General features: G+C 35.3%; 2 protein-coding genes across 2 annotated transcripts; one reads left to right on the top strand and one right to left on the bottom strand.

Annotated features, from left to right (window-relative positions):
* Positions 1-1800: 1800 nt before the first annotated feature.
* LOC101242418 lies at positions 1801-3858 on the top strand. Its single transcript, XM_004227325.4, has 4 exons — positions 1801-2079; positions 2243-2334; positions 3005-3142; positions 3589-3858. The coding sequence occupies exons 1-4, from the start codon at positions 1905-1907 to the stop codon at positions 3658-3660; spliced, it is 477 nt and encodes a 158-aa protein (XP_004227373.1). The 5' UTR covers positions 1801-1904; the 3' UTR covers positions 3661-3858.
* Positions 3859-4368: 510 nt separating this feature from the next.
* On the bottom strand, positions 4369-14388 carry LOC100185099 (adhesion G-protein coupled receptor G7-like; the record flags this gene model as incomplete). The annotated part of the gene is made up of 24 exons (XM_026839390.1): positions 4369-4968; positions 6183-6297; positions 6598-6757; positions 7106-7235; positions 7356-7492; positions 7899-8121; positions 8484-8602; positions 8847-8990; positions 9116-9303; positions 9573-9728; positions 10026-10138; positions 10505-10587; positions 10854-11027; positions 11253-11341; positions 12003-12125; positions 12287-12415; positions 13031-13084; positions 13387-13461; positions 13541-13615; positions 13695-13769; positions 13851-13925; positions 14005-14079; positions 14160-14234; positions 14314-14388. Coding segments are annotated over 24 exons (2774 nt in total), but the record flags the coding sequence as incomplete, so codon positions are not given.
* Between the last annotated feature and the right edge of the window lie 81 nt (positions 14389-14469).

Below are 14469 nucleotides of genomic sequence, written 5' to 3'. Positions count from 1 at the left end.
GAAAACGAAAAAAAACGAAAACGAAAATGAAAACGTTTTTTTTTTTTTTTTTTATTGTTAAGAGATAAAAAAAACGTGTGGCAACACTGGGCCACCATACACTTGTTTTAACGTTTCCGCTTGTTCCTTGCCGTTGGTGTGATTACTGCGTGTACTGCGCGCCTTTTCTCCTTTCAGTTTTGGGTGTATCGCGCAGTTCTCGCTGTACTGTGTTGGCTAAAGGTTATATTATTGTGAACATCCCGTTGTGAATCGTTAAGTGGTATAGTACTATGGGGGTAGATGGGACACCTTTAGCACATAATATCAAAATATCCTGATCGTTCTTTTTTAAACAATTGACAAATGTATATGGAAGTCGTGAGGGAGGAGTTTTATAATTCTTTGAATGTTCTTTGCTTACTATCAAATGATGCGAGAAAATATAACGAAAGGGTGTCGAATCTTCCCCCACCCTACAAAATATTTTTATCGAGCTGTCGTTGTACAAAAGGTGTTGTGTAACGGTTAAGTGTATATATTTTAATGTAACTCGTTTTTAGACTGTTTTTTTTATTAAATTACATTTAATAGTCAAGTCGTATTCAGTGCAGTCTATATAGCAGACTACAACAAGGCTCCGCGATTGGCCGTTAAAGCGGCGTACCGGACCAAACCACCGTTATAAAACGTAACAGTACAGTTTTCATTTTAAGCGATGTGTACATGAATGTATACAGATAAATAATGTTTCCTTCGATTTTATTTTTGTCGTCCAGATGCGCTATAACAGATACTTTGATTATCAAACGATTGTTGACTATGTGATCCTGGATAGCAAGTGGTATGATAACAGCAACAGTAAAACTTGCACGTGAGTAAAACGTGTGGCATGTTATATATATAGTTTATATATGGTGGGGGGAAGATGGGACACATTTTCATTCTATTTGCTCGTCCAATTTGGTAGTAAACAAAAAACATTCAAATTATTTTACTAACTGTTTAAAACACGATCGGGATATTTGGATATTATGTGCTAAAGGTATTCCATATTTTTCACCCCCTAATTAATATATATATGGTTTAATGCGCCGACATAGTCGCCTATATAGAAAAGAATATCCCACTATAATACCTAACTGTTTCTTCAAGGTTGTCAAGATGGAACGATACGGCATCGTGTTGGAACGTTCGCTTATCAGAACTTGTTCGTAGACAATCTCCGTTCCATGTTGCGGGCAGAGCTTGCATTGCTGAGTTTGTTACAAATGCTGCTCGTTTCTTATTAGATATGGCTATATGCGCTATCTACAAAAAGGACTTGCTATCTTGATGTATATTACAGTAGGGTGGGGGAAGATGGGACACTTTTTAGCTCTTTTTTCTGGTCTCATTAAGTAGTAAACGAATAACATTCAAAGAATTATAAAACTATATACTCACGACTCCCATAGACCACCGTTAGTTGTTTTAAACAAAATCAGGATACTTAGATATTATGTGCTAAAGGTGTCCCATCTCCCCCCACCCTACTATATGTGTCACGCAACTGGATATATCATTTCCACAATACTTTAAAAGCTGTCTATATGCCCGGCGCCGTGGCACAATTGATTGGCGCGCCCGCCTCCTAACCCATAGGTTATGGGTCAAGGCTCGACGCTCCTACCATTGTAGGTGTAAGTGTCCTTGGGCAAGAAACTTAACGTCAATTGCTCCAACCTAGTGGTCACTAATTGGTTGTCAAAGTTAAGCCATACTATATATATATATATAAAGAACAGTTACCTACCAAATTACATACGTGGTAACTTGTAAGCTGGCACGAGGTGTATAAAACAGAACACCCGTATATTTTGACGACTGTGGCGAGAGTAAAGCAATTAACATTTACTCATTCATGCTAAACCATTTACATATTTATGCATATTTCACCAAGTACGAAAGGCGACACAAAAGACTGTAGGACGAATGAGACAACAAATGGGCTTGGTCAACGAAACTTTGGTTACCGACTTGACGGGCTAACAAAACCGGACTCGCCTTTAAGAAATGCAATCACATACTGCAATAGAGTTTTCTTCCCAATAGTTGCAGGTAAGAGTATGAATGAATGAATGAATGTAACTTACTTTATCCTCACGTGGCCGGAAAACGACAGTCGTTATCACACGGGTTTAACACCTCGTGCCAGCTGCGCCAGCGTGCCAGTATGCAATTTGTTGTTGTGAATTCGGAGTTACGTTTTCAATTCCCACAGCTGAACCGAATCGTAGAACCGATGTCTGCTATAGTGGGGTTGTTGTGAATCGTGGTTCGAGTTTTAGCACACAGAGGTGCGCACCGGAGGAGGTAAAAATATATTAATGAATGAATGTAACTTGCTTTACACTCATGTGCCCGGAAAACGACATTCGTTATAACACGGGTGTTCTGTTTCATATATTACTCGTGCTAAAACGAGTTACCGCGAATGTAACTTTGCCCTTAATTGTTTTTTTACCTATATATATATTGTATGGCTGACGATTTAAACAACCCATTAGTAACCACTGGGCTGGAGCAATCACCGTTAAATATCTTGCCCAAGGACACATAGTGGTAGCAGCGAAGAGCCTTGTACCCATACCCCCTGGGTTATCAGCGATAAGCCTTGTACCCAGGCCCCCGCTGAATGTTGTGACCCGCGTGAAGGATATTCACAGGGGCTTAGACGACCCAATAGTCTCATTAAGTTTACAAGATGTTTTTAAGAAGAAACGAGGCACACACCATGTACTCACAACCACATAAGCCGTGAAAAATTATCCGCTTAAATCATGGTAGAGTGGGGGAAGACGGGACACCTTTAACCGTATTTCAAACAATTAACAATCTATGGGAGTCGTGGGGATACGGTTTTATAGTTCTCAGAATGTTCTTTGTTTACTACCAAATGAGTTAAGACAATCGAATGAAAAGGTGTCTCATCTTCCCCCACCCATCCTACTATACAAATCGAATGCTCAACCTTTTTCTTTAGACGGCTTGTCAGACAAAATTTATCATTAGCGGAGCAATAACCGTTATTTTGAAACAATGCAAGCATAGAGATGCGTGTATGAGTAACTTCAGAGGCAACGGACATAACTGCTTAAGTGAAGACGCAGGAAACAACAAGGTTAGAAATTTATAAAAATTCCTAGCAGTACATCTGCATAACAGTAACTAAAACTTTAAGCTAACTGGTTAAATTAGCATGAGTAAAGTATATATAGGAGGGTGGGGGAAGATGGGACACCTTTGAATTCTATTTTCTCGTCCCATTTTGTACTAAACAAAGAACATTTAAAGTATGATAAAACTGTATTCTCACGAATCTAAAACAGCGTCGTTAATTGTTTAAAATACGATTAGTATAATTGGATATTATTTGCTAAATGTGTCCCATCTTACCCCACCCTACTATACGTAAATAAGACTTTGAGATAACATGGGTAAAGCATGTATGTTCAAGCAAATTGATCTGGAGACTTTCTGTTGTATTCCATTTCAGACTGATACTACTTTGGTTTTACGCAGCATAAGCCTTTTTATGACAGAACCATAAACTTTTTTTTATTATAGCAACCCAGAGTTTGTCGTTTCTGCTGCACTAGGAACCTGTGCAATAATTCAACTGACATCCAGGATTATTAAGAAGGTTGCGCCATCAATGAGCTGCAGCAGCAATTCATTCCAGGCTCTGCTAATCTATGTTTAACCATACAAGCTTACCTCAAATTAATGTGCGATTTTAGTAATATCCACTATTAGATTTTCGCTGCTTTTCAAACGATATTTGCTGTAACAAACTGCTTTATTAATAAAACAACCGCGCAGCTGCATCCATAATGATTTTTAACTCTCGTGATTGGGGCTAATCACCGGCGCCGTAGCACAGTTGGCTAGCTCGCCTGCCTCCAACCTAGAGGTAATTGGTTCAAGGCTCTTCGCAGCTACCATTGTGGGCGTGTGTGTCCTTGAGCAAAACACTTAACGATAATTGCTCCAACCCAGTGGTCACTAATGAGTTGTCCAAATTATCAGCCACACATAAAAATATAAAAAATCCCCAAAAATTACCCACAAAGTAACATTCACGGTAACTCCTAAGCTGGTACTAGGTGTATGAAACAGAACACCCGTGTTTAACGACTGTCATTTTCCGGCCACGCGGGGATAAAGTAAGTTACATTCATAAACGTGATTTTACGTAAAGTAGGCTAAGGCTGTATATTCTATATGGGTGATAGATTTAGTATCTAATAGGCTGTACAACCTTTTCAGAGTAGTATGCCGATATAAATTAAAAAGTATACAAAACAACACCCTGAGACGTGGGGAAAATGTCATAGCAAAGTTCAACAACATGAGCGCTTAGCTCCAACGAGTAAGCACGTATTGTAATTTGTCTAATTTTATTCGACGGTTTTACTACTGTCACGGTCGACTGACCCCGTTAAAAAAACAAGACTAAACAACAAATCGGGTTTCTGACAATATGAAAAGAATTAGGATATTAATGTTCGGGAGAATTATTGCCACAAATTAAATAACACAGTAAAAAATAAGTAAGAAAATCGGCAACAAGAAAATTAATTTGAATGTTTAGTGATAGTGCACCATATTCTTGTTTGTCTGTCAAATTGACTGCTTTGCATTTATTTCTGGGTGAGTTTTAATGTAGCCTATCTTTTATTGCAAGAAACCTTTGTAGCAACAATTCCTAGACAGCTTTATGTGACTTTACACAATGTCATTAAAAGTTCAAAAAATGTTACAAATCGTTGATCAAACAGTGCATATAATGTAACAGTGTAACACATATACATTTTATTTAGTGAACAGCTCATTTAGTGAGAACTTTGTATAACGGATGTCTCGCTTCTCCAGTTTCTGATCTCATCATCAAAACCATCATTTTCATAAAATGTTGTTGAATATGAGACGTTAGGTCTTGAGGTTCTAAATGTCAAGAATAAGGTAACTTATTTTGAGGTAGAATAGAACGAATTGCGTTTCAATTTTTTGTCAGTTTTTATTCCAAATTAGTTTTAGGAGCATCTGGATTTGTGGGTAAATACCACAGAAATAAAAAAGAGTATAACGCGCAATTGCCCAAAACCGTGATAAAGTCTTTTTTCTATTCACGTGACCGCCAACTCCGTCCCCATTTCGCTTGGTCTCCATTGTAAAAGATAGGCGCACAGTAGTTTTAGGTGTTTATTTCAAAAACTACACCAACTATTCAAGTTTATTAGGCCAGTTTAGTTATTTGGTAGGTTAACGCTTACAGTTTACCACTTGTTTAGGAAATTTAATTATTTAATAAATTTAATTAAAAACATTCAAACAAACGGTTTGTTGGAAATATATATATCAGAAAATAGTTGTTTTACCCTATGACCTTAAATTAAGCCAAAAAATTTTTGTGGTTAATACAGATAAAACAGTTTTTTGCAATCTGGGTTAAGAACGTTTTGTAACTATCAATTGTGTTTCCGTAAGCTTTTTATATAGACCTAGCTTCTGTGATACCATTGTGGTTTCAGTTGAAATCTAGGCCTGGTTTTTTCTATTAATTTGTTTCGTAAAAATTCTCAATATTTTTGTATGTTTGATACATGTTACTTTAATGTTTAGTTGTTGCACACTTTTTTTCCAATTACATCTTAATTTTTGCACAATTTGCTTCCAATTAATTAATTTACGCATTATATAGTCTGTAGGGTGTAACAGTCACGCCTTTATCTGAAACATTCTTTCTTTTTTATCAATGTTTTAACAGCTGTTGTTTTACTGTTACTTTCCTTTTATCAGCATGTTTTAACAACTGTTTTTTTATCGGTACTACCCGTCTTCTTGCTTTCATCAACTCTCTTGACCAAAGAGAGGAAATAAATTTCATTCATTTGACTTGTTTTAATTAAATACAACTCAATGTGAGTTATCTTGTACAGTACTGTAGCAATCGTGTCTTATCTGAAACGCTCATTCAAGTAGATTTTATAAGAAATGTGCTTATATAACGACTGTTGTTTTTTACTAATTCCCTTGTTGTTTTATCCTTGTTGTTTTATTACTTAACTTGTTCTTCGTTGTACTCTCACATGTATTCTCACAGACAAATAAACAATTATGTTATGTGTTTTTATGTTAGTATTATTTATATAATGAACCTGCTGGTCGACCACGTGGTGGGAATTACGAATGCTGAGATTTTTCGGACTTGTTCAGATATAGCCGACCGAGTAAACTTCTGACGAACCACATATAGCAAGAACAGGAAGAAACCTGTGTCAAAAAGATGATGTTTAAAAATTAATTAACATGTGTTTTTTTTTATTGTAGATAAGCTATTTAAATAAAAGTTCCAGCAAAATATGAAATTATACCTCATGTTGTTGTCTATAACTTATGAGGAAAAAAGCTGGAAGGCTATATATTAGATTTGATTGTATATGAATAGATAAAGACTTAAAGTTTTCATATATTGTTCCTTAAAAGTCTTTGACACCAGGATATCGTGTTCTGTAGGTTGCATACCACGGCTCTACTATATGTAATTATAGGATAATTATTTAATTCCCCCACCTTGTAATGAGTTGAACACAGTGAATAAAACGGAGAAAGCAAAACTTGCATCCCCATTTCCTGGAATGATGACGAAACCAAAGATCCATGTTAATCCAAGCGTGACGAACAAAGTTAACGAGAAAAGCAAATTCTTTTGTAAACCTTTCGACTTGCCAGCCTGAAAAGTAATGCATAATGTTTATTAAAAGAAACGAAGTTGTTAACCTGTGTTTAGTTAATGCATTTTTCTATTGAATGTTTTCAGTTTTATGTTAAGTTAGATATCCGCATCATAACATAGTTTTTATACATCTCTTAAAAAACAACAGCGCAGACCATGTTATTTAAAGAACGAAGAGAATCAAGTTGTTAAAACAACGCTATGGATAAAAAGTTTGAGAAAGAGTAGAAATGTAAAGAGCATGCCTGTTCACCCAAATTTATACCTAATTTAGTGTAAATATTTAAACACAAGAGTTCTGTATCACAATATGCTTTTGACTTGTCAGTATTTAAGACAGCTTACCATTGACACAGGTCGTTTTGCACAAGTCACTTTATAAGTTAGGAAGACATACAACATCAGATTTACACCAAGTGTTATGCCTGCTGGTATAAGAACAGCATACAACACCAGGCCTGGTTGAATGTAACACCTGGTGAAAGAGTTTGTTACACTTTTTTAACAAATATAACACAATAAAATTTTCTCAATTTTACCCTGGTAAAATACATAAAATAAAAATTAAACCAAAATATAGAAAAAAGTTTCTTACTCTCCATCTGTTCTCTTGTACATATCAATGTTAAAGATTGTGGTGAACATGATAACCAACGCTGGTAGCAACCAACCCCACAAACATGAAGCAATCATGAACCAGTTACCAAATAACTTTCCTCGAGTTTTAAATGGCTGGAACAAATATGCTTGCTTAGTTCAAGGTACAAAAATTTGGTTTAGTTTTCATAGATATTTTTTTTAATTATGCAATACCCAACTACCGGTTTGTAACCTATGTGACTATCTCTTTAGTATCAATGGGAAAATTATGTATTGCTGTTAATTTGGACAACCCATTAGTGACCACTGGGTTGGAGCAATTGTCGTTAAGTGTCTTGCCCAAGGACACATACGCCCACAATAGTAGCAATGTCGAGCCTTAAACAATTCAATACAAGGAACTAATTTAGTACTTACAAGCATAATACATTAGAGAATGAATTTGATTTAGCAAAAGACCTAATTTAGTAATACTTACAAAGATAATATATTAGAAAATGAATTTAATACATAGCCTACTTCATTTAGAAAAACTTACAAGCATAATAACAGAAGCAATGCTGAAACCTTCCACCATCATCCAAGTGAAAACACTCATCATGGAGAAGTAGGTAAGCACTGACACAGCAAGGCATGATGTCATCGATGATGTCACAATCTCTTGCTCGCTCACAATGAGGAAAATATCAAGAAGAAGGATTGCGATCGCGAGATTAAGAAGAAGAACGGCCGCTCTTTTACGACCCTTTGTTCTGGTTTTTCTGCAAAATGAATTATCACATAATATTAAACCTAAAAAAAAATCAACTAGGTATTTTATTTTGAACTGATGTAATCCTGATCACAAATTAGCTGGATTGTAATTAACTGAAACCAGCACCTCTTCCAATGTTTAAAATTGTTTATACCCTCATTTATTATTACGTGATTATGATACTGTTTAAAACATAGTTTTAATGAACATATTGGCAAACAATCTTGGTCAATTCTGTTAAAGTTAAAGTGCCTAAATAATTAAAAATTATGTTTTTTGCCCATGTTTTTTAATAACATATATTCTCATTCTAAAGCTGTGAAAAATGGCAACACTGGGAAAAATAAAGTGGCAACACTGTAAACTCACGGAACAAAGATGAAGATGAGAATGAGGAGGAGACAAGAGGCACCGGAGATGGAACAACCAACCACAGTCAAGATATCAAGAACATGTGAATTACTGATGCTGGTATCATCTCCAGGCAACTGTTGGTAAATAATTTGGTAACAAACAGTCTACATGGTGTGTATGTGTGATAACTTGGTACATTTATTATGATACTAGTGTTATAAATCTAAGTAATATTTCTCTGCAAGTGAACCCACAGTCTAAAACTAGACATTAAATACACTGTAGCTTTAAAAATATGTTGAAAATTTTGGCATATCATTTTTTGTTTTAAATACATGCCCAATCTTTGAAAATTAAAGTACAGTACTTTACACTCACAAACAAAGTTGCAAAGTTGGTGAGATGGTTAAATGTACAAGTCAACGTGGTGTTTGAGGAATTGGTCATTACAGAACCCACATCTGACCAAGTAAGTGTCACTTCATCCCAATAAACACAAACACTTCTACCTGCAATCAAACCCTGCAGAGAAACAAATAAAATAATGCAATGACGTCAAGATCGTATTAGCAGAAAATACAATAGGTGTTAAAATTTTTTACCACATGACAAACTCTAAAGCTCCCAATTATATTTGCATTATTTACCTCAGTGATACTAAAACCCAATTCAACAGGTGGATCAAGGTTATTCAAAGGTCCACTTGCATTGACCACAGTAGCCGACAACACAGCATCAGAATTAACAGTGACATTGTTAAACGTAGTAAATGTACTCGGAGAATTGGAACGGAACAATTTGTCATCAGGAAAAGCCAAAAAACTGATTCTTCGATCTGAAATTTGGAAATTATAATGAGATTATACTATGGAATTTTTATGATCATGTTGTGGAGTTGTTAGTTATCATAGCAAGAAAACGCTGTGAATCTAGAATTTGTGTTGTCATAAATAAATTTCTGCTTTAATGATTGTATTATATTAATGTAAAGTAAATGTATTAAAATATTACTGTGTTTTTTAATGTAAAAACAGACCACACACAATCAATTTGTTCGTTGAACTAATTTGGTATATTTAAAACAATAAACAAGAGTACATATACCTGCTAGATCATTTGTTGCAGAGCCAGGTACAGTAATGTATGAAGTCATGTTTGAATGAGGCTTCTCAAAAAATGTTGCGAGTTGGTCAGATCTGAATCCTTTCAGATTTTTAATCGATAAATTTGTTACTCCATATCCTATACCCCTGTTTGCGTCTGTAATTGAGCATTAAGAAAAAATTTGGGAAAAACTTCGTTACAGTTATCGAAAAGACAAATATATAGCTATTATAATATTATTGTGTTGTAAAAATATTGGTAATTGTACGCTTTGTCTCTTTGCGCGCACTTTTCTTTCTATTACCCCCTAATCTGTTTTAATTTACTTCAACCAACTGTGGGTTAATTTTTGTTGTGTCATTGGTGTAGCCGCCTTAATTAATTGTATTCTATACTTCTATCGTATTTTGAACTTTTATTTAAAAACTATGTTATGTTTTAATTAAAGCTTACCATCTTGAGTAGGATGTACAACAGCAATGGCAACACTGCCGCTTACTTCTGTATATTCCTCTCCCTCAGCCACTTCCACCTTCTCACCAACTAAATCCAATGTTGCCAGGATCCTGAACCACAATAAGTGTAAGTATGTGTATTTGCTTTATCCCTAGTTATCACACAAGTGTTCTGTTTCATACACCTCGTGTCACCTTACAAGTTGCCTCGTGTCTTATTTTGTGGGTGATTATTTTTTAGGATATTTTATATTTTTATGTATGGCTGATAATTTGGACAACCCATTAGTAACCACTGGGTTGGAGCAATTGCCGTTAACTGTCTTGCACAAGGACACATACGAACACACAGGTAGCAGTAACAAACCAAAACCCATGACCCCTGGGTTAGAGGCAGGCAAGCCAACCACTTTGCCCTAGTTTCTGTTAAAATAAGTGTATATGATGTCACAATCTTATGTGTTACATGACACTCACTCTTGGGTTTGACCGCTCTCTTGTAATTGATCTTCAGGAACTTCAAGTAAATTTCCAACAGTTGCTACAACGGAACTCGATGTCTTTAAAGGAAGAAATCAAATCAAACATAATATTAGACAGGTTTATGTTACATATTCGAAAATGATTTGGTATATGGAATGCTTATTCTCTGTATATGTAGATAACTACTTTTCCTTATACACTAGATGCTCTTTATAAAAGGACACATACACACACAATTAACTATCTTGCTATGCCCACAATGGTAGCATTGACGAGCCTTAAACCCATAAGGCAGATGAATAACCACTTTGCAATGGCCCATATATAACAAATTCTCCCTTACCTCTGGAGTAAGTGTAGTTGTGTTGACAATCTCTGTCAGAGCTTGAGATGTCTGAGTGACATCCGTTGTTGTAAGATCCGCTGAAACTGATGTGATGACTTCAAGATCGTTCGCCACTTGTTGGCGCTGCTCATGAGTTTCTATTGAATTTGTTTGAAGTCCATTCAAGATCTCCTGTAAATTAAGAAGCGGTTAAAGGAGAAGACGGTTACGATTTATAGGCGACAATGCATGAAAACTATTATTTAATAGCATCATTTTTTACACTTTTTTAATTCTATATAAAATGGCTTTCGTTTTATTTTAAAATTGACATTTTTTAAATTCTTTCCTATTTTCACAATAAACGTAGGTACTTTGTTTAATATAACACAATATTTTACAAAGGTAAATTTTCACCTCGACTCCATTATCACAGGATGTTAGCCACGTTGGGACTACCCAGGTTCCATTTAAAGAACATTTTCTGTTGCCGTATGGTTTTCCAACTGGAAGATAAAATAGAACATGTAGGGTGTAATAGTTACGCCTTTAATAAATGAGTGTAACGTACTTTATCCTTACGTGGCCGGAAAACGACAGTCGTTATAACACGGGTGTTCATACACCTCGTGCCAGCTTACGAGTTACCATGCATGTTACTTTGTGGGTCATTATTTTTTGGAGGGATTTTTTTATTTTATGTATGATTGATAATTTGGACAACCCATTAGTGACCACTGGGTTGGAGCAATTGCCATTAAGTGTCTTGCCCAAGGACACATATGCCCACAAACAATGGTAGCAGTGACGAGCCTCGAACCCATTACCTCTGAGTTACATGCAGGCGCGCCAACCATTTTGTCACCGCGACGGACAATCCAAAACATTATTAATTTATCTGTTTTGTCCATTAGCGTGTTTTAGCAACTGTTGTTTTACCATTACTACTCGTGTTTTTCGCTTTTGTAAACTTTCCTGATCTTCGTTAACGTGACAAAAAAAAATTAATTCATTGATTTAATTAAAACATGGTAAGATTAACACTGACTGCACTGTAGAATTTTAAAATATGGGATTTGTGTAAATAGGATATATAATTGCTGCTGACATGCAAGTTTATGTTTTAAGCAATACTAATGTCTGATACCCTGTTTCCTACACACTTACCATTTGATGAATTAACCGGGCACTTGTTGTTAGAGATAGCAGTAAAACCTGCTTGTGTAGCTGGGAAGGTCACATTAGTAGAGTTGTCAAAGGGGTAGAGTAATGTCTCCGTATCACAGACAACTATAAAGTAAATTTCAAATTATACTGACACTGACACATTAAAAATCACAATTTACATAACAATATACATAAACTTCTAAAAATGGTGCAATTAAAATTTTGAAATATTTAAACAAATATATTCAATTTTTAACAGGGTATGGAAGAGCCAAAAATTTCACCTGGTTGACATCCAAGTGCTGACGGTGTCTTAGGTATGTATCCAGCAATACATTGACAAACACATTCAGCTGTTGAGGAGGGTCGGCTACATGGACCATCACAACCATCACATGTTGATAGACATGATGCTGGTAAAAGTTAAAACGTTTATGAAAAAAAATATTTACGTGTGATATTTAAAACTAAAGCTTATGTAAGTTACAAAAAATCAACAAGCATCATAGCACATATTGGTTACAAAAAAACAACAAGCATCATAGCACATATTGGTCAGAATGCTTGGCTATTAACTAAAGTATACCGAATTATAGGCTTGATGCTGGTCTTATTTTGGTTGTATGTAGCCACTTTAATTGTCCTTGGGCAAGACATGTCCGGCGCCGTGGAAAAGTGATTATTGCCTGCTCCTAACCCAGAGGTAATGGGTTGAAGCTCGTCGCTGCTACCATTGTGTGTCCTTGGGCAAGACACTTATTGGCCATTGCTCCAACCCAGTGGTCACTAATGGGTTGTCCCACCCAGTGGTCACTAATGTTGTAAAGTGTCGTGCCCATGGACACATACGCCCCTAAAGTAGAAGCAACAAGCCTTGAACCCATAAACTCTGGGTTAAAGACAGACGCGCTTACCACTGTGCCTCAGCATCACACAATGCGAGAATAAATAACATTGCTTCAGACATTCTTGAGCAGTGAATAAACTTTTAATTTTCTAATTTATTTTTATAATGCATTACAGCTCACCTGGTTGGGTAGTTTCAACTGGGCTTAAGGTAGTGGTTGGGACAACAGTTGATTCTGAAGCCGAAATTATTGGTAAATATTTCATCTTTTATATTTTCATACAAATTTCATGTTAACAAAAGTAAATATATAGTAAGAAAAATACATGAAAACAAAAGAAATTTTTCTCACTTGTTGTAATAATTCATCTGGCTTTGACGTAGTAGCTTCAGTAGCTTTAGATGTGTTGGGTCTGATAGTAGTTTCTATAAAAGATAAATAAATTGCCCTAAATAAAAAATAATAATACAAAACCTGATAATAAAGTTACATTAAAGTAGAAGCTGTGATTCTTAAAACTTGGTATTTTTTCTCACCTATTGTGGTTGTTTCATTTAATGGTAGTGAAGTAGTAATATCAGATCCAGGTGTGGTCGGCTCTGCTGTTGTTTCTGAAATATTAAGTTCAAATTTTATTCCTATCTAGTTTTAGTTTAACCAAATCAGTTAAAACTTGGTATTTTTTCTCACCTATTGTGTTAGTTTCATTTAATGGTAGTGAAGTAGTAATATCAGATCCAGGTGTGGTCGGCTCTGCTGTTGTTTCTGAAATATTAAGTTCAAATTTTATTCCTATCTAGTTTTAGTTTAACCAAATCAGTTAAAACTTGGTATTTTTGCTCACCTATTGTGGTTGTTTCATTTAATGGTAGTGAAGTAGTAATATCAGATCCAGGTGTGGTCGGCTCTGCTGTTGTTTCTGAAATATTAAGTTCAAATTTTATTCGTATCCTTCTTTTCGCCTTTACCAAATCAGTTAAAACTTGGTATTTTTGCTCACCTATTGTGGTTGTTTCATTTAATGGTAGTGAAGTAGTAATATCAGATCCAGGTGTGGTCGGCTCTGCTGTTGTTTCTGAAATATTAAGTTCAAATTTTATTCCTATCTAGTTTTAGTTTAACCAAATCAGTTCAAACTTGGTATTTTTGCTCACCTATTGTGGTTGTTTCATTTAATGGTAGTGAAGTAGTAATATCAGATCCAGGTGTGGTCGGCTCTGCTGTTGTTTCTGAAATATTAAGTTCAAATTTTATTCGTATCCTTCTTTTCGCTTTTACCAATCAGTTAAAACTTGGTATTTTTGCTCACCTATTGTGGTTGTTTCATTTAATGGTAGTGAAGTAGTAATATCAGATCCAGGTGTGGTCGGCTCTGCTGTTGTTTCTGAAATATTAAGTTCAAATTTTATTCCTATCTAGTTTTAGTTTAACCAAATCAGTTCAAACTTGGTATTTTTGCTCACCTATTGTGGTCGTTTTATCTAATGGTAGTGAAGTAGTAATATCAGATCCAGGTGTGGTCGGCTCTGCTGTTGTTTCTGAAATATTAAGTTCAAATTTTATTCCTATCTAGTTAAGGTTTAACCAAATCAGTAAAAACTTAGTATATATGCTCACCT

Source organism: Ciona intestinalis, unplaced genomic scaffold, assembly GCF_000224145.3.
Source record: "Ciona intestinalis unplaced genomic scaffold, KH HT000229.1, whole genome shotgun sequence".
Taxonomy (NCBI): Eukaryota; Metazoa; Chordata; class Ascidiacea; order Phlebobranchia; family Cionidae; genus Ciona; species Ciona intestinalis.
The sequence above is the reverse complement of the archived record's forward strand: the minus strand, read 5'-3'. Positions and strand labels throughout refer to the sequence as shown.